Source organism: Carya illinoinensis, chromosome 14 (assembly GCF_018687715.1).
Source record: "Carya illinoinensis cultivar Pawnee chromosome 14, C.illinoinensisPawnee_v1, whole genome shotgun sequence".
Classification (NCBI taxonomy): Eukaryota; Viridiplantae; Streptophyta; class Magnoliopsida; order Fagales; family Juglandaceae; genus Carya; species Carya illinoinensis.
In genome coordinates, this window is record NC_056765.1 from 3488638 (window position 1) to 3510608 (window position 21971).

Sequence of the window (21971 nt, forward strand, 5' to 3'; positions counted from 1 at the left end):
TAAGCCAGTGTGACACACCTGCATGTATGACATAATTTGATTTGGAAGACGAGTCTTAAAATTCTATTTATACTAATCAAATTTTACCATTTAAATGATGTGGATTTTGTCATCTATACACCGGTGAGAATAGAATATCTCTTTTGAAATAGTTTCATTAATTCGTTTCTTAGTTTCTTACCATTTCATTTCTTACGAACGATAAGAGAAAAAGTAAAGCAAAAAACAAAATCAATCACACACGAATACAAGATGTACGAGGTTTGATAACTTACCTATATTTACGGAGTTGTAGATAATTTTATTCAGATGAAAGTTGAATACGCTATGGCAGTAGCAATTGTACGAAATAATGCAATATATATAGCAAAATCCTAATTAGGGTTATTAGTTGATAAACCCTAATTAAGGGTTGGATCATATCGATTCTAACACTGTTCATCCAATTTTCAAAACGGGTACTTGGGTATGACTGGCTTGGAGTTCAGGTTTCAAATCTGGCCTAGGTTATAACTAGGGCCAAAACTTGGGTTTTAGGCTATATCCGGATTTTTTATTTTTAAACAAAAGCCTTTATTACTAAATTTATTTCAAGAAAAATATAATATTGAAAAGCATAATCTGGAATCCCTCGCCCTTTTCTCAATTATTTCTAGGAAACCCAAAGCTTTTCCAAGGGAAAATTTTATCAATTCCGCCATTGAAAGATCATAATTTTGATTTTATATGCTTTATATTCCTAGATCATAATTGGGACGGTACAAAATAGAACTAGGCTCCATACAAAAAGGCCAACATCATTTGCATCTGGTTTTCTTTGAGCGGTGAACAGATGGACTGATACTCCGTAAATCGGTATTATGTTGGAGAAATGGCCCTCCGGGAATGGAAGTAGAAAGGGTTATTGTATATTTATCAGTCATGGTTCATTGCTCGGAAAGTTTCCAACAGCACAGCCTATTTAAAGCAGAAGGCATGGATGGTGGATTCTCTTTACTGTTCTTGTTGAGAATACGGATCATGACATCTTGCATCATGAAAGGAGGAAAATCCTTTGATTTTTCAATTGCATAAATTTACCTCGTGCTTGATCTTCAAGTGCAGGTTCCACTGCCATCCCGTACTTAGAACGTAGATGATGGAATGGGTGCCAGATCTGACTTCCCTGAACATTTTTTCATGATGATTTTCTAGTGGCATGGGGATTGAACCCTAGTTTTGACCGACCCATACTTGCACGGTGCGGATAATTGTGCCTGCCACTGGGCCATTTGCCTGACTTCAATCATGAACTCGATTAATATCATTTAACAGTTTTGCCTTTTGGCATGAAATAAGACGTATTCATTTTTTGAGGATAAAACTTTGGACCGAGAAAAAGAAAATGGGCATGATATACTTAGGACATGTTTGTAATTGCGGTAGGAAGTAGAGCTGAGCACTGACTTTTCGGAGTCGGTATTGTCATCCTATGACTCCGACAAAGTCGGAGGTCAAATCCGACTTTGACCTCCTCTTCCTCCTCCTCCAACTCCGACTTCTATAAGCTCTGCCCCGCTCTGGAGTCGGAGTTAGGCTTTTTTATTGTACTTTTTTCTTTTATCCATTTGATATTTTAATTTTACAATTTTGGACTCTAATCGAATTTGGGCTTCCATATCAATTTTTTTTTTTTAAATATAATTTCTAATTTCTAATTTCTAATTTATTTAACCAAATTTGTAAAAAGAAATCATTCACATAAGAATCCTTCATCCTTAGAACTTGATACACACATTAAAATCTTAGACTCTATAAAATAAAACAAAATTCAAACTTGCAATAAGAAATTTTTTAACTATGATACACACATTAAAAATACATAATCAAAATTACAAACTAATTATCCATCATCATCTATCCTCCCAAATTATCCAACCAACTCATGGCTCATCGTCTATCAAGTTCTAATTCTATCAAAAAGTTACAACTTATAACAAAAGAACCAATACAAATTGCAACGAATTTCATTCCAACTTGTGCCTGAAGAAAAAAGAACAAAATTAGTATTATATGTTATAAGTTATTATAGAATCATAGATTGATTACTATATGGTATATTAAGTACATTAGTGTTACATGTTATTATAGTAAAAGTGTATTATTTTAGGTACATTTGTTCATACTAATATTTAACTCACTATATAAGTTATAGTTATATAAAATATATATGATTAATGTATACAGAATATAGATATTTTTATGATAATAATTAACTCATGTTAGTATATATATTATTGAGTTTAACTAACTATATAAGATATAGTTATATAAAATCTATATAATCAATACTTTAGTTATTATACATTAGTATTACATGTTATTATAAATTTATTATTATTTATATATTAGTGTTTATCCATTGGTGTTACATGTTATTATGCATTTTAGTATTTATACATTATTATTACATGTTATTATATTTATATGATTAATATAGAGAAAGATACATATATTTTTATTAAATATGTATAATATCAGAGTGAAGTCGGAGCGGAATCAGAGTCGGAGCCAGAGCATCGGAGTCGGAGTGGGAGTGGATCGGAGTCGGTTCACCTCCACCTCCGACTTTCATTGAGAAAAAAACTCTAACTTCGACTCCAACTCCAACAAGTCGAAATCGGGGTTGGAGTCAGATTTTTGAATTTCTGCTTAACCCTAGTAGGAAGTTTAAAAAGTGCAATAGAACGGTTTAAAGTGCTCAAGTGAAAAATTTTATCCGTTTGGTAGTTTTATATCAAAGTACTTCTAAACCAATAAAAAGTAGAAAATTACGTTTCAACAAAAGCATCAAAGTAGCCCTTATTTTACGGTGCTATATACATTACAAAATGACCCTTATCATTTAACATTATGACAAAATGACCCTCCACTAAAAGTCTCATGCAAAAAGAAAAAAAAAAAGTTGAAGATTCATAACTCGGCTTTGAAATAGTAGCACTAAAAGCCCATCTATATTTTTCATTCTTCTCGTATCATCTATTGAAGATTTTGTCCATCAATATTTTTCATTCTTTTCGTATTATAATACTTGATTTATATAAAGGATATGTCTTTTTTATGTCATTTATTCCTTAAAAAGTATTTTTTTATAATTTGTTTCAAAATAAATCTAATATATTTGAAAGTACTTTAGATATACGATCCCAAACAGTAAATAAATTTTTAAATGTAAAGCTTATTATATTAAGCTCTAAACTATAAATCTTAAATTAAAAACAATATTTTCTACCACAACTCTAAATATGTAATTGCTCCTTTTACTCATTTCAATTGCTTATTTATGATAAATACTTCAGAGGTCAACATACAGTCAACCAAATTGATATATAATAGATCAAAGGTCAAAGTGGGAAAGTCAAATAAATTAATAACACAAGTCAAATGTTACAACTCAAGTACGAAGCATGGTGCTTTTAGGTTCAACAAACCCTTATTTTTAAGAGTTCTTCTATATGCAAGCAGACCGCGGACGAAACTGCGGACCATCGATGACGTGGCAAGTAAATAAAATTAAAAAAACAAAAAGGCGGGGTGGGGGGGGGGGAATGAAATATACGAAGAAGAAGAGAGGAATCTGCCATTTTCATCTCTCCCCCGTCTCCCCACCATGGCGTCGCTCCTCCTTCACAGGTACAGGTAGCTTCTCCCCTCTTGCTCCTCCTTGACTGAGTGCTTAGCATTTTTGCCATTTTCATCTCCGCTGCAGATTGGCGGATCTCCTCCGCCATTTTCATTTCTGCTCGCCAACTCCTCTCTCACTTTCTCTATCTGCAACTGCTTGTTTGGATTGATATATTCCTGAAGCACTACACAGCTTTCTCTGTTCAGCTTCAAACTTTACATTAGAGTCCATAAGAATCTCGGCAGGCCTTGCACCCAGCACACGCGATGAAGAGGAAGGAATTGGTTCTGTTTCTCCATTCCCATTCCCAGATCTGGGTTGAATGTGGTCTCCCCAAGCTTTTTTTTTTTTTTTGGTATTTTGCACCCCATTTTGCGGGCCATTTTCACGTTCCTCAATTCCTCCGCGACCCACATCTCTCTCTCAGATCTTGAAGGTCGCCTGCGCTGCACTCCTCTGCCACCCACGTGAACTCTGTCATCAGATTTTTGGAAGAGAAGCTCCCTAGTCGTTGGCATCGTCTATGGTAAGTGGTTATGTTTCCCCCATTTTCATGAAAGCCCATGTGTTTTTTTTTTCTTTTTTTTTCTCTTTCCTGGAAAGTTCAAAGATTCTCCCTTTCCAATTGATAATACTAAAGCTAGCAACAGCTTGTTACACTAATTGTGCATAAATCCAACTTTTTCTAAGGCATAGTTTGTTTGATTATTTAACTTCAAAGCAAAACTTGCTTTGATTGTGTTTCCAACACTAGCAAAAGCAATACAAGATATTGTAGAATGGTTGAGATACAAGGAAAAAGCAACCCATCATGGACAAAGAGAATAGCGTGCACACACACAGAGTAAGCTAGCTGGTAACACAAACTAGTGTTCATGCTCCACCTGCTTCACTACTGTAACAGGACAAGAACCATTATTCACCACATAGTTGCTCACACTACCTAATATGGCCCTCTTAAGCTTGCCCAGACCTCTGTTTCCTATAACAAGGCAGCTTAGAGGAATCTTATCAATTGCTTCACATATCTTCTCGCGAGCATCTCCCCAGTAGATCTTCAAGATCACCATAATATGTTTTTGCATAGCAGCAGTGTTTACAATGTCTAGGGTCTCAGGGTCACGCTTCACTCCATACTTCTTCATAATGATAGGATCGGAGAAATCACTTAGAGGGATTAAAGGGGAACCGGTGGCTTCCCAGAACTGTATCTCGCCCTCCTCATAGTTCCCTTCGGGGCATACAGTAACTAGTATAAGGTGTTCCCCATCGCGTACCATGTTGTCCACTGCCCATTTGTTAGAAGAAATATTCACTTCAAATTTTCAGATATGTATGCTCAATACTTTAGTCTCTGTTGTGTAATCTATGGATGGGTCATTAATTTTGTTTGCAATTAGCATATGAACTTGTAGTCTGATTTTACACGATAATGTCCAGTCAGCGTTGAATTTTTTACATGAAATCTCAAGCTTGAGCAGTGAAAAAACTTATTGTGGTGGGTCTAGGTCCAACAACTTTACATGAAATCTTGCAGCTTTTGTTTATTGATTCTTTATTGAGTGCTGGAGATTTTGGGGGCAGATGGAAGGGTTGTGAAGCTCAAGCTTGAGCAGTGAAAAAATATAGCTTCGTGGGATGGTCATATGCATATGCTTTACAAAAAACTAATGGTGATACAGGGGTTTCGTGGGATGGTCTTATGCATCTTGCTGGTTGCTACTTTACAAAGCATCTTTAATTATCAAAGAATCCAAAAAACCAAGGTGGTAGTGAGTTCAAAACTGCATATAGCTCAACACTGACTATTGTTCTTTGAAAATAGAGAAAAAAAAAAAAAAAAAGAACTTTCTCATGTACTGATATATAGCCCAAAAATAGTTAATGTTCTTCTCAACTAGCTATTGTAATTGCATTTGAATATTATAAGGTTGGTGCTCTGCAATAGGCATATCAATCCACTCCACAAGTAGTAATTTGGACTTTGGACCCACCATTTGGTAGCCCCCGACTTTCAATAAATTGATTATATACGCTTTTAGTTTTTTGAAAGAGTTAAATATGCTCATACAGCCAAAAGTAAAGAGAAAGAGGACCAACAAAAATAAAAGATAAATATGCTACAGTGATATGTTGGGTCGGTGCAATGACTTTTTAGCTTACAAGTTCTTCTTTGCAGTAATTGAATATTTGGTTGTTTATTTATATCCAGGATGGTGCAGTTATACTCAAATGAAGCTGGCAGAGGTCTATCGGGAGCTACTCAAATGATTAGTATGGGGATGCACGCATGGAGCTGCTTTTTCAATTTTTCACATTTGATCAAAAGACAACTTTCATTTTATTCTATTGTAAACGATATGTTCCCAGTAGTGTAATGAGGAAATGTTGATGTTTACAAGTTTATCGTCTTTTTTGTGCCTTGTCACAAGGATAATACCTTGCTTGATGTTTCTTGTTCTGATGTTTAAATAATCTTGCCTCCAAGCGCACAGTCCCATTGTAAATATGGTTCCAAAATTAACTCAACATAGATGAGCATTCTCAATGCTAACTTGAAATTTAAGTAGAGGTTCTAACATATATACAACATTCCAAATAGTCTCCTACATACAATGTATAAGTTTCAAAATACAGGTTCTAGAATACAAATTACAATGCATCAAGTACAGGTTCCAACAAAAGTCAAATAGACAACAACATTTGAAATAGCCCCAACATACAATGTACAAAGTTCTCCGACAGTATGCCTTCATTTCGATCGTATCAAATACAATGAAATTAAAATGGTAATAACCCAATACACATGAAGTAGTATGTGTTCACGCCAAATGTCTTGTTGCTGCCTTCCAATATCAACTTGTTTGTTGCGGACTCCCAACTCCCTCTTCACAATTTTTTCTTCTCTTTTTTAAGCTCCTCACTTAACAATGCAGCTTCCATCTTTACAAATTCTTTCTCATGGTCTTGTTTTGGAGGTGGTAAAACCGGTCTTTCCAAATTCCACCAAGTATAGGCACATTAAAAAATACACAAAACTAAAGGAAGAAGAAGAAAAAGATAAAGGAAAAAGATAAACAATCACTATCTCGTAACTAGAAGACATTGTACTTTGCAGCACAGGTTACTTCAAGCAAAAATGCTTGGCCAATCAAGTTACTTCAAGAAGACAATGGTGTTACTTCAAGAAAACGTGAGCATATAGACTCCAATTGTGCTTCAAAGCCTGGAAAAAAAGAAATCAACCTTTTAGGATATTAACTTATCAAAAGCATGGCTCAGAAGAAAATAACTTATCAGAAGCAACAAGAACAAGGAAATGATTACACATTGCCCAATATCTTTAATACTGTACACATACAAAGAAAAAACAATGCGGATAAATCTAGTATATCCTACTACAAGTGATACATAAGATGGATAATACTTCAAAGTAAGTCCCCAAACTGCATACGAAATATTTCTTTCATGCCAAATAAGTGCCTGTTCGTTGCCAAGCTCATTGAACTTCTCATGTTCATAGACATATAACCACATATCCTAATCAAACAAGAAACAAGAAATAAAATATAAGTACGGGAAGAAGAAGAATACAAAAATAGGATCGTGCATCCCCATTTACTCCCCATGGTTTGGGTCCGAAAGACCCTGCTTTGGTAATGTACACGACATAAACAAGAAAATAGAATACATGAATGGGAAATATTTGGTCTATGCACAACAATGAAAAACAGTATAAAGCAATAGCAGCCAAGAATAAATTCGGGCAACTGCGTTATACGTAAGTGGCAAAATCTAAAGATGGTAATGGATGGTTAGGGTTTTAAGGAGTCTACTATGTTGGCATATCAAATTAAATTCCACTTACTTACTTTTGGTTGATACTGTGGTTTATCTACTCTACTTTTTATCAGGTAGATAACGATGCAATTATCAAAACTCAAACATGCAAAAGAAACAAAAAAATAAAATAAAAAGACCATAATTTCCAAATCGCCACACAACCTAGCCGCAAAAAAATACATTAATAATCAGCCACACCAGGGCTCGGCCTTGTGAAAGAGATTGGAGATGAGTTGGGAAGGCTTGGTTTTGGGAGAGAAGAATTTGGAAGCGAAGTACCAAAAGACAACCATCCTTATGATATCCATAATCATCTGAGAGAACCCACCCTGTTGTTGTTGTTGCTGTCTACCTTTTGTCCTTGAACTTGCCCCTCCATCCCCTAGGGCAGCGCCATCTCTTTCTCTCTGATTCTCTACCCTGCAATGCCTTGTGCCATTTTCAATTTGAGGAGTTTCGAGCGTCACAACGAAAAAAGAGGGAAGAATTGAAAAAGATGGAAAATGCATGGTTGAACAAGGAAGAGGAAAGTGCTTCCCGCTCCAGACGAAACGCGCCGTTTCATTTAATCCACGTCAGAATGGTGCGCAATTCGGTCCGCATCATGCCTGCAAGAAGACTTTTCCTATTTTTAATTCAAAAAGTCTGTTTGCACTCGCGAGGGGCAACCCCCGTGTACACACCTCCACATGGATAAATGAAATGCCTGGGTTTCCTATGTTTAAGCTCCAAACAAATCAAATTTGAATTCGAACAGCCGTTGCTCTCACTCTCTTTCCTTCCATTTGGACAACCCACAAGTAGATTCAAAGGCAGCACAATCACTCTTCTTTGGACAACCCATTGCAGTCATCAACAAACAGGTTTGCATTTTGTCTTCTCGTCTTCTCATCTTGTTCTTCTCACCAACCCCACGAAGCCCTAACCCCAACACCAACCCACCAAGCAGCGGCTGATTAAATGCAAGCATACCTTCATCTTCTCACCAACCCCACAAAACCCGAAACCTTAACCCCAACCCCAACCCACCAAACCTTCTCACCAACCCCACAAAACCCTAACCCTAACCCCAACCCCAACCCACCAATTAGCTGCTGATTAAATGCAGGCGTATCTTCTTCTTCTTCTCACCAATCCCACGAAGCCCGAAAACTTAACCCACCAAACACTGCCCCACCAAACCTTGCCTCTCCCTGCCTTCATCTTCTCACCAACCGCATGATTGCCTCTATTCTAATTATTTTCTTCCTCGATTGTCTATGAGATTATGGGTTTATACGAATTTTCTCAACGTAGCATGGGCTTATTTTAATTATTTCCCCATAAATTCCTTCCAAAAGTAATGAAGATAGACCAAAGACCGTGGAAGTTAAAATTTCTTTGTTTAGTGTTGATAATGCAAATTTTGGCTCGATTTCTTTTGTATTCCGCCTAGGTTTTTTGTGGGTCACTCAATTTACAAAGGGAAGGCATATTTTTTGAAGATATTTTATATTGAAGATATTTTTTTTCATGATCATAGTTATTCATGGTTGCAACTTTGCTCTATCTCTGTCTCTTTCTCTTAGAGAATCAGAATTATACGATGTCAGCTACTTATTTGGCTACTACTTATCCTCGATCAGATTTGTCGTCTATTAAAAAATTATTGTTTATGTGCTTATTAGAGTGACTGAGGAAATGGTACATCTAACATCTAACTTAAGTGGGCCCTTCTATCTAATCTGCTAAGCTATGTAAACCAGTGTTTTTGGTACCGTACCGTACTGGCCGGTACGGCCGGTACATTCCGTACCGGTCACCAGGCTGGTACAGGTAAGGTACCTGTTTTATACCGGCTGAAATACCGGCCGTACCGGCCTGTATTTCGGCCTGTACCGGCCTGTACCGGCCGGTATTTCGGTAATTCGGCCTTCATTTTTTTTTTTTCATTTTTTTAAGTTATAATCTTATTTTTTTACCCCAATTCATATTAGGCTATTTATAATTTATATATACATGTGTATTCATGTATAATTTATTCATATATAGATTATTATTTTGAAATATAATTTATATATATATTTATATATATAATTTATTTATATATCGACTATTCCGAAACGGTACACGAAACGGTACCGGTACCGAAATATTTCGTTTCAGTGCCTTGACCGGTACGCCATCCGGTACGGTATTCAAAACATTGATGTAAACTCATCCTTAAGTTGTACAAATTAGGTGAATTATACGATGACAACTATTTATGTATAATGACAGCTATTTGGGGAGAGTCTTCAAGAATAAGTTCAATCTGTATTGGTCATTTGTTCTTTATATTCATGGTTTGGATTTCATTGCAAAATGTTAATGGATTGTTTGATTAATTTAAAGCAATGAGCAAGACTGGTTGTGATATTTTTAGCATGTATCCTTGTATGTGATGCTTACTTTGTCATGTTGTTTTGGAAGAATTTGTGTGCCACATAACAGAACATTCCAAGTGGTTTGTTATTTTTATGATTGTGATTTTGGTCCATGCTAGAATGTCGTCGTCATTATTATCATCATCATTGTATTTTTCACCTTTTATTAAACATATTTTGAGGGGTTGAAGCCACACTAAAATACTCAAATATTAGAAAAAATCCCGGACGACCTTAAGATGTCCAAAATACAACACAGAGGTAACCCCATTATTTGTAAATCTTAAATTTTTGGTAAAAAATGATTGATATATAGTACATCTAACATTTTCATTCATGTATTTTATTGAAGGGATTACCAAATTATAAGTTTTTCAAGTGGGTAGATAATAATCAAGAAATGCAGCTTCAACTACAAGAAAGAAACGATGAATTGTTAAAGAAAGAAGAACTCATCGAGAAGATGAAGCTTGAGGTTCGTAAGAGTGTGGATGATATTGAGAAGAGAAAGATGGTGCTTTGGGATCAAGAAGCTGAAATAAGATGTTCACGAGTCCTACTCCGATTGTATTGGGTTCTTTCAATTGTTGGCTCATGTTACTTATGTGTATCTAAGAAATTTCAAAAATTGACAAGTGAATATTGTTTAGTATTTGGCATTAACTGGGGCGCGTTACTCATGTATGTATTCATAAGTTTGTCTAATGTTATATGCTATAATTTATGTTAATTGAAACGTGTATTGAGAATTGTTATGCTTTTTGGTGTATTGAGTGTAATTTCAATATACTAAGGCCAAAACAACGTGTAGCAGGAGCCTAATTGAGGACCGCATTCCTTGCTTCAATGACACAAGAACTTTCGATCCCACCACTGACTTGGTGCAAATTCACTCGTGCTTGTACATGACTCTGTACATACACAATGGAACCCATGAGTTAGTACATACACATTGCAAATTCAACTGTGCAAATTACTCACACAAGCATGGGTAGCTAGGTTCTTTTTTCTTTCTTTATTTTTTGATGGATCAATGCATCGACAATTTTAAAGCTTGAGCAATGGGTGCTGAAACGTGGATTTGGTTCCCTTGCCAGCCATTAGTAGTGATGATAGGTAACTAAAATAAGCTGTCATAAACACTCAGAACTGTAGCACAATACAAAAGGTGCAAACGAAGTAAACGTCATAAAGCACTAGCCTTCTCATCGAATAAGCTGTCATACACCTAAAACAAACATTCATTGACAACTCAATTTATGATTCCACATCCATCATCCAAAAATCTCATACCAACCAAAAATAAAAAGCTATCCATCCAAAAATAAAAAGTTATCAATCCAAAAATTCCATATCATCCGAAAATAAAAAGCTATCCATCCAAAAATAGAATACCATCCAAATATAAAAAGCTATCCGTCCATCTATTTCATACCATCCAAAAATTTCATACCATCCAAAAATAAAAAGATATCCATCCAAAACCTAAATACCATCCAAAAATAAAAAGCTATCCATCCATCTATTTCATACCATCCAAAAATTTGATACTATCTAAAAATAAAAAGCTATCTATCCAAAAATAAAAAGTTATCCATCCAAAAATTTCATACCATCCAAAAATAAAAAGCTATCCATCCAAAAACTGAATACCATCCAAAAATATCAGTGTCATTTGTTCCAAATACACAAAACACAAATTCACCCACTGTCCATGAATTACATTCAATACACAAACTTCATTGTGTCGGTTGTGTGTCCATGAACCCAAGTTGCACCGGTTGTGATTCATCGATCCCAAGTTGCACTCGTTGTGATTCAACCAACTAAAATTGTATTTGTAACGGATAATATTAACTACCAGATTGTGATATGGATACTACTAAATAAATATGTAATTAGTTAAGAACTCTTAAACTTTCTTAACTCCTACATGCCACTAATATTGGTCATATCTATTTCTGAAGTGGCAAATAAATTCCTAGAAGTCTTTACAGTTGGTTTATCTCCTTCATCTCCCTAATAATCAAATAACAAATAACAAAACACATTTGGTAATCCCAGTAGTGCTAAACTATAAATAAACATGTAAAGTTAAAAAAAAAAAAAAAAAGTGCACTTGTTTACGTTTCTCCTTCACTGGTAATTTGTTTGTTTGTACTTTAACTTTTCGCATGCTTTTCTCCATCTTTGATGCTCTCCTCAATGATGGGGATCTGCCTTTCCCTCTCACAGCTAGTGGACTAAGTACTTTCTTTGAACTACCCATGGTAGTGGTGTCCTTTGCCGTAATGAACATTGGAACCCATGAGAGTTATTGATGGGGGTTCTTGGTCGTCACCATATAAGTTCATCATTGCAAATAACTTTTGTATTGCATCCTTAATATGTTTTTTCGAATCCGCTGCAAGAGTAATCATCTTATAACATATATTCAATAAACATGAATATTGGTTAGCATCTACCCGCTGATCCCCTGTGTCATAATTGCTGTGGATTAACGTGTATCTTCTCTTAATGTCCTTCCTCAATCAATCTAAAGTATACTTTTCTGGCAAAGATTTTATGCCATTTGAATACGACAAAAATATACCTGCACAATATACTCCTTATTTGAAATAACCTACATGAACACTTTGCAGCTACATTATCTTCACAAAAGTCCATTGAATGTGTAACCAGCTTAGTGAAGTCTTCGACACGAACTTCATCCTTTACCAGATAGGTCTTTATTGCACCATCTCTCTTAAGTAACTCTTGAGCCAGATCGATAATGATCTGAAGTTGCTGCTGAACTTCCTTGAATTTTGCATTTGTGTACAATTTTTGAAATCTCTTTTCAATCGGAGATCTAGAGATGCAGGGAATAGTGACACTAAATGAGTGGAAGTTTGCACTATTTTCATTCTCAATTTTTTTTTAATCCATTGTCAAACTGGTCGATGAACTATTTCAAGTTCATCTTAGCATGAACATAATCCTCAAAAAAAGTATTTATGCTCTCACTTCATTGCATTGTACTCATTCCCACCCAAAAAAATTTTTTCAAGAATGCCAGTACCCAATGCTCTCCTCAGTGTATAAACTTCGCAGTCAGGGATTCTACTACAAGTTGTAAGTGGTGATTAGTTGATTCCAACATTTTTCAAACTCATCAATACTTTGTGTGTTATACACGCATTTCATCAATACACTTTTCATCTCACTTTTGTTTGAAGCATGGGAGGCAAGTTTTTCAGGGACTTTCTTTAGTATATGCCATAGACAAAATCGATGTCAAGTATTTGAAAAGACAATAGTAATAACATTCTTCATCGCTCTATCCTGGTTTGTGATAATATTTTTTGGAGCTATACCATCCATACATTGCAACCAGGTCTGGAATAACCATACAAACGTTTCCGTATCCTCACTGGATATCAATCATGCACCTAATAGAATTGACTGACCATGGTGGTTTATACCAACAAATGGTGCAAAGGGCATTTCATATCTATTCGTTAAATATATAGTGTCGAATGTGACCACATCACCGAAATACTGATATTCTGCCCTGCTACGGGGGTCTGCCTAAAAGACATTCTATAACCTCCCATTATCATCTAAATCCATCAATACAAAAAATCTAAGATTTTTGTATTGCATCTTTAAAAAATACTCTCGAATTGCTCTAGCACCACCTTTCCCAAGTCGCAGATGTCTTGCATTGTCGATATAATTTTGAAAATCATTTTTAAAAAACGAGAGGTTTTCGAATCCACTCGCACCAACAATAAGATATCCGAAGCTCTTATTCATCCAGATGCCAACCAAATTATTTGTAACTAATACTCTTTTTACTGACTCACTTACTTCTATATTACATATGAAGAAGCGAGATTTAGTTGGAATGAGACGGTGGGTATGGACATTATGGACTGTTGTCAACCGAAACTTTCCATCAATTTTTAAGGCATTGATCTTGGCCTTACATTCTGTATTTCCTGTCGGTTGTGGTCTGGCGACATTCGACGTTCTATTACGAGCCTTCCCACCATGGACACAACTAAGGATAGCATATCTAATATTGTCATCCTCTCCCTTCTCAGTCCTTCTTGTCATCACTCCAAACCCGCATTTCTTAACATACTGCTTATAATAACTCATTACTTCTTTAAAAGAATTAAATTCTATCCTCAACTTTGGCTCCTCAATCGTATCACCAACAACCTCATTCTCTAACAGAGGTGTTCCGGCAGTGCCATTCTCAGTTTCTTGTGAATATGGTCTATATTTGTAACTTTCTTCAACTCTAGTGGAGGTACATAGAATATTAGTTTCCCTACACTCGGGTATTTCCTCTACACCAACTTTCTACTCGAAGCAGAGTTTGTAGTCATGAGAGGAGTCGGAAAACCGGTATTCTGCAAAAAGAACAAAAAAGGTTGACATTATACTTTAAAAAAAAAAAAAAAACTCAACTTACAAAAAATAATACAAGAACATAGTTGTATCACTACTTGAATGTTGCTTGAATATTGGTAGCTGAATATGGCAAAAAAGCCGATGACCACGTTGGAATTGGTTCATAGTTACTGTGTATGTAATTTTTTAAGTTTGAAATTGTTGATGGTATGTCCTAAGATGTTATATGATAAGTTATTCATGTGTTTTGGAAATAAATATAAACTCAACACAGTCCTAAAAGTTTAAAAAATTTTAATATACTGCGATTGGGGGGTTTGAACTAGATGGTGTTAGTGGAGATGTGTGTTCTCCCCCTTTTTCCATGCTGAGAGGATATGAGCTATATGTGCTCCCTCTATTCACTTTTAAGGAAGAAAAGAAAATAAATCCATATTATTAATAACTTTCTAAAACCTCACAAAACTAAAGAATCTTAATGAAACCATTTAATAAAGTATTTTGTTTATCTTAAAGATGGCCTGAAGCCATTTTTCATCAAGTAATAGGGAATGCAAGGATCCTTTAATTGAGGTAAATTTCCCCAAGTCCTTTAATAGTGGCTTCTGAGATCACTCTCTTATCCATTTAGAGGCTGCTCCCAACTTTACATTCACAGTCAAATGCACATTGATGGTTGGTGGAAAGGATGACAAAAAAAAGAAGGATAAAGAAGATGATGAGTAATGTTGATATATGGTAAAAGGAATTCATAAAAAAATGTAAGTTACAAATGTAAGTTAATCACTCCACCAAGAAAAGTAAACAAATCATTATGTCTAAAATATCATATCACAGTCAAGTCAAATTGATAGTTAAGTAGCTAACAGATTTGCTGTGAACTTGATTTAGACTGGAATTATTGTGATGAGGGGTTTTGGAGAAATCTCCAAGACCACAAAGTTTGGAATACACACAATATGCACAGACGTTTCCTTTCTATTTTCTCACATTGACACGCACATCAATTATGTCAGATTTCAAAGTATGTTTTTTTTTTTTAATTTTTTTTTTTATTTCTATAAGCTGTAAATGCCAAAAAAGTACGGTTTTTTTTGTAAGCTATAAATGCCGAGAGAAAAAGAGCAATACAAGTGTACTGGAGATGCTTCAGCTTGCCTAGCTCTGTTTTTTTTTTTTTTTCTCTAAGTTGTAAATGCCGAAAGTCACAAACAACAATACAAATCCCTGAAATGCAAACTAAAATAATATTTAAGTGTCAACGTAAACCGCAAGAAACGCACCAGGAATTCACAAGAATGCAAAAAATACTTAACAAGACATGCTTTTCAAAGAGCCTGCTTCTCAAAGCATGCAAACCAATTCCTGGAAGCAGAACATGCTTATAAACAACTTACCCACGATGACGAGACGACAACGACTACTGGCAGAGCTTCAGCCACCCCCAACGACTACCACCGGTCTAGATTCGGTGGTTTTCTTCGACTGGATTTGGGTCCTGCTCTAGGTGATCTAGCTCTCCTCAACAAAAATAAAAAAATCTTTGCTTTCTTCTTTCTCGATTTGGTTTTACACTTTCTCTATCATTTTGTGTTTCGCGTGTTTCTTCTCTCTCTCTCTCTACTAACGTGGCATTAAATAACAAAACTGCTACATACCCCCGGGAAATAACCCCGCCGCGTCCCCGTGACTGACGTGGCAGTTGCCACGTCAGAAAAAAATGAAAAAGCAGAAACAAAACGCGGGGAAGAGAAAAATTCATTTTGAAGTAGAGTTGCAAAGCACCAAAACCTGAGCTACAGATTGCCCTCGCTAAAGTGTCGTCTTTGTTCGCCATCTTTCATTGCTGTTGCCGTCATCACGTACCCGTAGCTTTGAGTGGTAATGAAAATGAACCTATGGTTCAGTGAACTTGACTCCTTGGCAAGCTGCGAGATTGTGTTCCATGTACCCGAAAACCAAGTAAAGACTACAAGACATTGTGGAAGTCACCAAGCCTTCGAGCTTAACCACATTAGGGTGATCAAGGCGGCACAGAACAAGAATCTCTTTGGCCATGAATCTTATACTCTCAGGCTCTAAATTATCGAATCTAACCTTCTTCAGAGCAACTATTTTCCCAGTTATTAGATCCTTTGCTTTATATACATTGCTATAAGTCCCTTGCCTGATCTCAACAAAAAAAAAAACTCCAAAAATGATATATTTCAACAATTATAATAATAAGGGCATTTTGATTTCAATATACCAAATTGGGAGAAAACCAAAATTTAAACTTGAGCTTATTACAATGGATAATGGAATCAAAATTGGGGATTTTTGAGAACCTTGGTGAGCTTCTCGAATATGTTGGCGTGGCGAGGAATCCAATCCTTAATGGCGTTGCCGACGAACGCAATGTCCTGGCGAGGCTTCCGGTGATCTGGTGCTGGGAAGTCGCCGGTGTATCTCGTCTTATTCTACCTACCTTTCTCGATAGCATCCTCCCTGGCCCTACTGGTGGGGACGCCGTTGGTGATGAGAATATCCTTGGTGCTGCGGTGACGTCTGTGGTTGTCTCCATCGCGGGTAGGTCGGTGTTCGGTAGCGGATGTGCTGAGAAGACAACTCATCCGTCAGGGCATCGATGTCGAGTAGTGTTGGTGGCGGCGCATCGAGAATGAAGAGATGAACGCTCAACCGACATCGTGAAACCACTGGTTAGGATCTTCAAAGTTGGTGATTCGCGCAGCAGAGTGCAACGATGTCGTATTTAATAACTGCAGCGAGAGAGATGGTGGTGGCGGTTCTCTTCTCAGGCGAGTGTATGGAACAGAGCGGATGAAAAAGGAAAAGGATAAGAAAGGTATGCAAAGACTATGCAAGATCGGGGGTGAGGATGAAGGGGATGAGCTTCGCGGGGTCGAGGAGAAGAGAGAACACAGAGGGAAATCGATCGATGGAGTTTCTCGGGATCCTGATGGGATGAGAGAACACAGATATCGAAGGAGAGGGATGAGAGAAAACAGAGGAAAATTGAAGGTTTCTGAAAATGGAATAGAGAAGAAGAAGGAATTTTGAAGAGAAAATAACAACGCCGTTTTGTTTTTATCCACATAGGACAAGAGGACGCGGTGGGGATACCGCGCGGTTGTACATAGAGTTTTCCATTATATAAATCAGTTGATTCCTCGTGTACCCATCCCGTGTACCTGTAGAAGAACTATTTTTCATTTTTGATGGCCACGCAAGGTGTGCAAGGGCTCGTGTACCTATGGAGGTGCACAAATACTATATAATTTTTTATAGTTATATTTTCTTCTAGATAAATATTTTAATCGTAAAAAAATTTATAAAAATAAATTTATATATTCACATAATTTGTTATTGTATAACATATTATAAAATTATTTTTATTATAAAGTAGATCTAACATATCATATGATCAAATCAAGTCAATTTATGAGTTTAATTTTATAAAATCTATTTATAGTTAATGTATTTATTTAGAAGAAAAGTAAATTTACAAACTGATGTGCATTGATAAGATATGCCAAGTTCTAAAAATAATTTTATTGTAAAGTCGATCTAATGTATCATATGAAGTTACATCAGTTTATAAATTTATTTTTATAAAATCTCTTATGAATGTAGCATTTTTCTTGGAGAATGGCTTGCTATTTTTTATGAAAACCCACCCATATTTTATATAATGATGAAATGTTACAACTTGCACTCTTTTTGGTTTTCAAGTCAATATATATATGGATTAAATATTCTTATCTATAAAAAACAGTTACATAAGAAATAACAATTCAATTATTTTTCCTATAAAAATGAGCAGTCCAAGTTTGCCATATTCTCAAAAAATATATATTTAAAAAAAAAAAAAACAGACATTTGATTACATTAGTTCCGATTAAATTTCCCATTTAGAAAAGATGGAACCATATATCTTATTTATAGAGTTGTTTGAATGGTTTGAGTTTATACGTAATGAAAATTGCTTGGCGGCGGACGTACGGATATTCACAGTCAAGTTACTGTTTAGATATTTTAAGCTGGAGTACTGTACTTTAACCCCATATATGCGCGCTCACACACAATATTCTATGCTATTAAGAAAGACAATAGCCCCGTCATTGAGGGGCTTTTGAGGCCGCACCACCGGCTTAAGAGGTTTCAGATTCTTTGTATCTGCCATTCGTTCACCTTTTCAGGTGGCGCATGTTTTGCACGCGCCACCACCATTTGTGTTAACCATTTACCGACGACTTGACTCAGATTCTTGTTAGTATTCTATATTACCGCTTTTCCTGATCCGAGATCTTATAAGAGGGATTGTAGATCTCTATAAAAATTATCTCAAGATAACAAATAACAGTACACTCGCTACCTTTATCGCTTCTAGCAGAGGTTCCATTGCCACCAACGGTGGTTCCATTGTTTACAGCATAAATATCTTATTTCTATCTTTTTATAAGATATATATAGGGATCAAGAAATTGATCTCAAATATATCTATTTTTTTTCTTTGTTTTACCGCTTTGCATTATCGTTTATTGCTTTGAAGCGTTTATTAGAAAACTCCACATTTTTCTCATGTAGTTTAACGAAGTTAACTTGGTTAAAAAAAAAAAAAAAAAAAAAAAAGCAAGAAAATCCATTTTCGACATTCAATGTGGTCCTATACTTTGAAAAGCATGCTTTGGAAAAGGAAGAACAAACCTTTGAAAGTCATGATTGCCGGCTAGCACTGCAATATTGTATGGTGCATGTACGATATAATCTATATTTATTTTTGTACTTTCTTTTTTGTGCTTATTTCACGTCCATGTCATCACTCATCGATACCATATGAAGTTGTGACATATGTGTGTGTCTATATATATAGATGAATTATAATCTCTTTCGGCATGACACAAGCATGGCTGCAAAACTAGTAAGAAAATGTTTGGTTATGCAGGTTTTAGTCTTCTTCCTGCTGGTTTCTGCACTTGCTTCTCCACTAAAAAAGAGGAAATCTTTAAAAGAAATCAAAGAAATAAACTGTGAAGGGCCTTATATCGGTCTGGTTACAGTGTTTCCACCTGAAGAGACTGCTTTTCTTGCCACTGGGGCTTTCAAGCCTCACAAGACTCACCCATTTGTGGATTTGTCAGGTTTGATTTTTCTCCATACATGTTTGTTGGATATGTGGTAATTACTTATTTTAGTTGAGGTGTAGTTTAAGAAAACGACTTGGAATTGCAGGCCGAAGATTTAGGGTGGGAAAGATCGTTGATAAGAAAGTCATCTACGTGAGGTGTGGAGATGGAATGGTAAAATAAGCCCTCTCAATCTGTCTTGATATTGTTTGATGCACCAGGTTTTGGAGTAATTTCTTTGACAGATAGCCATAGATATTGCAATTGTTGATATGAAATGGCACTTCACCATATAAAGCTAGTACTCAGCATTCAGCAATGAATTAAACTCCGCTGCGAATGGTGGTCATGCTATTATACGGGGTTGACCGAGAATACCAACATAACCAGTTTCACTCGATTTTTCACTCTCAGAATGAATAAACTGAATCTATATTCTCTTAATTTTGACCTTATAGTTGTTCTTGCTTCGGGGGAAGTATTAATAAAACAGAGTAAATGTATTTGCATACTAAGTGTTTGAATAAAGCTCTTGAAGAAAGTCCTCACAGAAACCTCACTTTTCATTCATTGAATATTTTCCTTTCTTCTTTTTCATACATTACAGTATATACGAGGTCAGTATATATAGACCTTTCCATAACAGATTTTGCAGTCCATTGCCATTCATCTTTTGACACCTGTCTAGCCTAGTTTATTACAAGAAGATTCTGCAGACTTATTCTCAACTATTCTAGAAGAGTCTTTGGAAGCGCACAATTCTACTGCCTCAATAAGTATCGCCTCAGCCTCATTTAATGTGGTCTTGGTCAATCAGGTAAATGCTGCAGCAGCAACGCAACAAATGCTGGATTTGTTTGACATAAAAGGGATAGTCCATTTTGGCATTGCTGGGAATGTAAATGATTCTTTGTCCATTGGAGATGTTACCATACCCAAACAATTTGCTCACACCGGCATTTGGAGTTGGCTGGTACATATTTAAGTTGATAACTTTAGTCTCATTTCATCTTCCATGCATATCTCCCTTTGTTTTTCAGCCCAAGTGTCTGGAAAAAACCCTTTTGTTGACAGAACCCCAGTGCACCATCGATCCCTGATGCTGTTGCTCACTTGGATGTTGCAAGATACAATGTACCAAAAGGTGAAGGAGCCAATTTACTGGGAAGTTTTGCATATCATTCGGAACAATTCTTCTCCGAGCTGGGGAAACCCAATACAGCTCGGCCTCTGGTTTGGGCACAAACAAGTCAGCAATGGCTGGATCTTGCTGCCAACTTGGAGGTATGACTTAAAGTTAAGGCTTTCCTCTTCTTAAGGAAACGACTGATCTCACTTTGAGAACTTTCTGCTATTGTTGACTGTCAAAAAGTCTAAAGTTCGAAGCATATTTAGATTGTCCACCTTTGATTGATTTATTGCCTTTTGAATTTAACTATCCAAGGGGATGGAACTGCAACAATGTGTGAATTCAAGCTTGTGCCTCCCAAAAAAGCCTAAGTTAGTAGTAGGATTGAGGGGTTCATCAGCCAACATTTTTGTGGATAATGCGGCTTACAGGGACTTTCTGATACGAAATTTTGGGGTGTCATCAGTTGACATGGAGAGTGCAGCTGTAGTAATGGTAAGTTTCCTATTTACTCTACAGTTACAGTTCTATCCGAACTTTAAGACGTAGAGTAAGAACGAAATAGACACGTGAAATGGACCTGAAAACATGTATAGTTGTCCAGGTGAATTGATCTAGGAGATCTGAATCCTATAATTACTAGTGCAATTTTTACATGGCCCTCCTTTTAGGTTTCTTAAATCTAATTAGCGCAGTTCAAAACAGCAAACTTCTAAGAACACTTTAGATGATCAAACACAAAAACGAGTGTGCTTTAGAACTTCTGATGATTGGAACTTGTTCTGTTCACAGAAAACAACTAACAGAGCGGGTGATTTTACATTTTCTTTCCAGACAAGCTTGTCAAATGGCTTTCCGGTGGTAGTCATTCGAGGACTATCAGACATGGCTGGAGGACAATCAGGAGAGAATGCAATTCAGATATTCGGATCCCTTGCAGCACAAAATGCTGTCAAAGTGGTTGTTCAGTTCATCAAGACATTACCATAATTCAATGATGTGGTCTCTCAATTATTGAGATGTAATATTGTAACATAATGGTTTGTCAAACACAAATAATGGAAAAATGTGATAGTTGATTATATTTTTAATGCTAATAATGTTTCACAGAGTTCAAACACCTTCTCATTCTACTTCGTAGCTAGATTGTCATGTGTGGTATGTACATATAGATCATGGACTTAGCATTTATGATCATGAGTTTATAGATCATTAAACATTAACACAAACACGACACAACAACTGGGGTGCAAACAATCATTTAGGGCTACAATCCTTGGTGAAAAGCCAGCAATTTAACTAGTTCTGTATAGTAAACTTTTGAGGATGCGGTGCATGAAACTGAGGTTTATTCTGTAAGAGTGGATTCGAAGGGTCCTGGTTTAGAGAGGTTCCCCGAT

The 21971-nt window shown here is 36.1% G+C and overlaps 2 protein-coding genes across 3 annotated transcripts; one reads left to right on the forward strand and one right to left on the reverse strand.

Annotated features, from left to right (window-relative positions):
• Positions 1–4498: 4498 nt before the first annotated feature.
• LOC122294699 lies at positions 4499–16374 on the reverse strand. Its single transcript, XM_043103617.1, has 3 exons — positions 16268–16374; positions 12540–12763; positions 4499–4979 (listed from the first exon to the last, which is right to left on the reverse strand). Exons 1-3 carry the CDS (start codon positions 16372–16374, stop codon positions 4531–4533), a joined length of 780 nt encoding a protein of 259 aa, XP_042959551.1. The 3' UTR covers positions 4499–4530.
• Positions 16375–19139: 2765 nt separating this feature from the next.
• On the forward strand, positions 19140–21691 carry LOC122295153 (bark storage protein A-like). Of its 2 annotated transcripts, none has more exons than XM_043104219.1 (6): positions 19140–19457; positions 19549–19616; positions 20260–20415; positions 20517–20726; positions 20887–21066; positions 21364–21691. In XM_043104219.1, the coding sequence occupies exons 1-6, from the start codon at positions 19190–19192 to the stop codon at positions 21559–21561; spliced, it is 1080 nt and encodes a 359-aa protein (XP_042960153.1). In that variant the 5' UTR covers positions 19140–19189; the 3' UTR covers positions 21562–21691. The 2 variants fall into 2 exon arrangements, with proteins under 2 accessions (XP_042960153.1, XP_042960154.1); XM_043104220.1 differs by having other exon boundaries at positions 19149–19457; positions 21406–21691.
• The last annotated feature ends 280 nt before the right edge of the window (positions 21692–21971 follow it).

Excerpts from the sequence above, each read along its gene's own strand:
- LOC122294699 (XM_043103617.1), bottom strand. The coding sequence starts at position 16,374 with ATGGCCAAAGAGATTCTTGTTCTGTGCCGCCTTGATCACCCTAATGTG. Across the intron at positions 12,764-16,267 it reads AGTCTTTACTTGGTTTTCGG|ATCTCCGATTGAAAAGAGAT; the intron begins GTACATGGAACA and ends CTGCATCTCTAG. Across the intron at positions 4,980-12,539 it reads TGTAGCTGCAAAGTGTTCAT|TGAATATTTCTTCTAACAAA; the intron begins GTAGGTTATTTC and ends GAAAATTTGAAG.
- LOC122295153 (XM_043104219.1), top strand. The coding sequence starts at position 19,190 with ATGAATTATAATCTCTTTCGGCATGACACAAGCATGGCTGCAAAACTA. Across the intron at positions 19,458-19,548 it reads CCCATTTGTGGATTTGTCAG|GCCGAAGATTTAGGGTGGGA; the intron begins GTTTGATTTTTC and ends TTGGAATTGCAG. Across the intron at positions 20,416-20,516 it reads CCGGCATTTGGAGTTGGCTG|AACCCCAGTGCACCATCGAT; the intron begins GTACATATTTAA and ends TTTTGTTGACAG.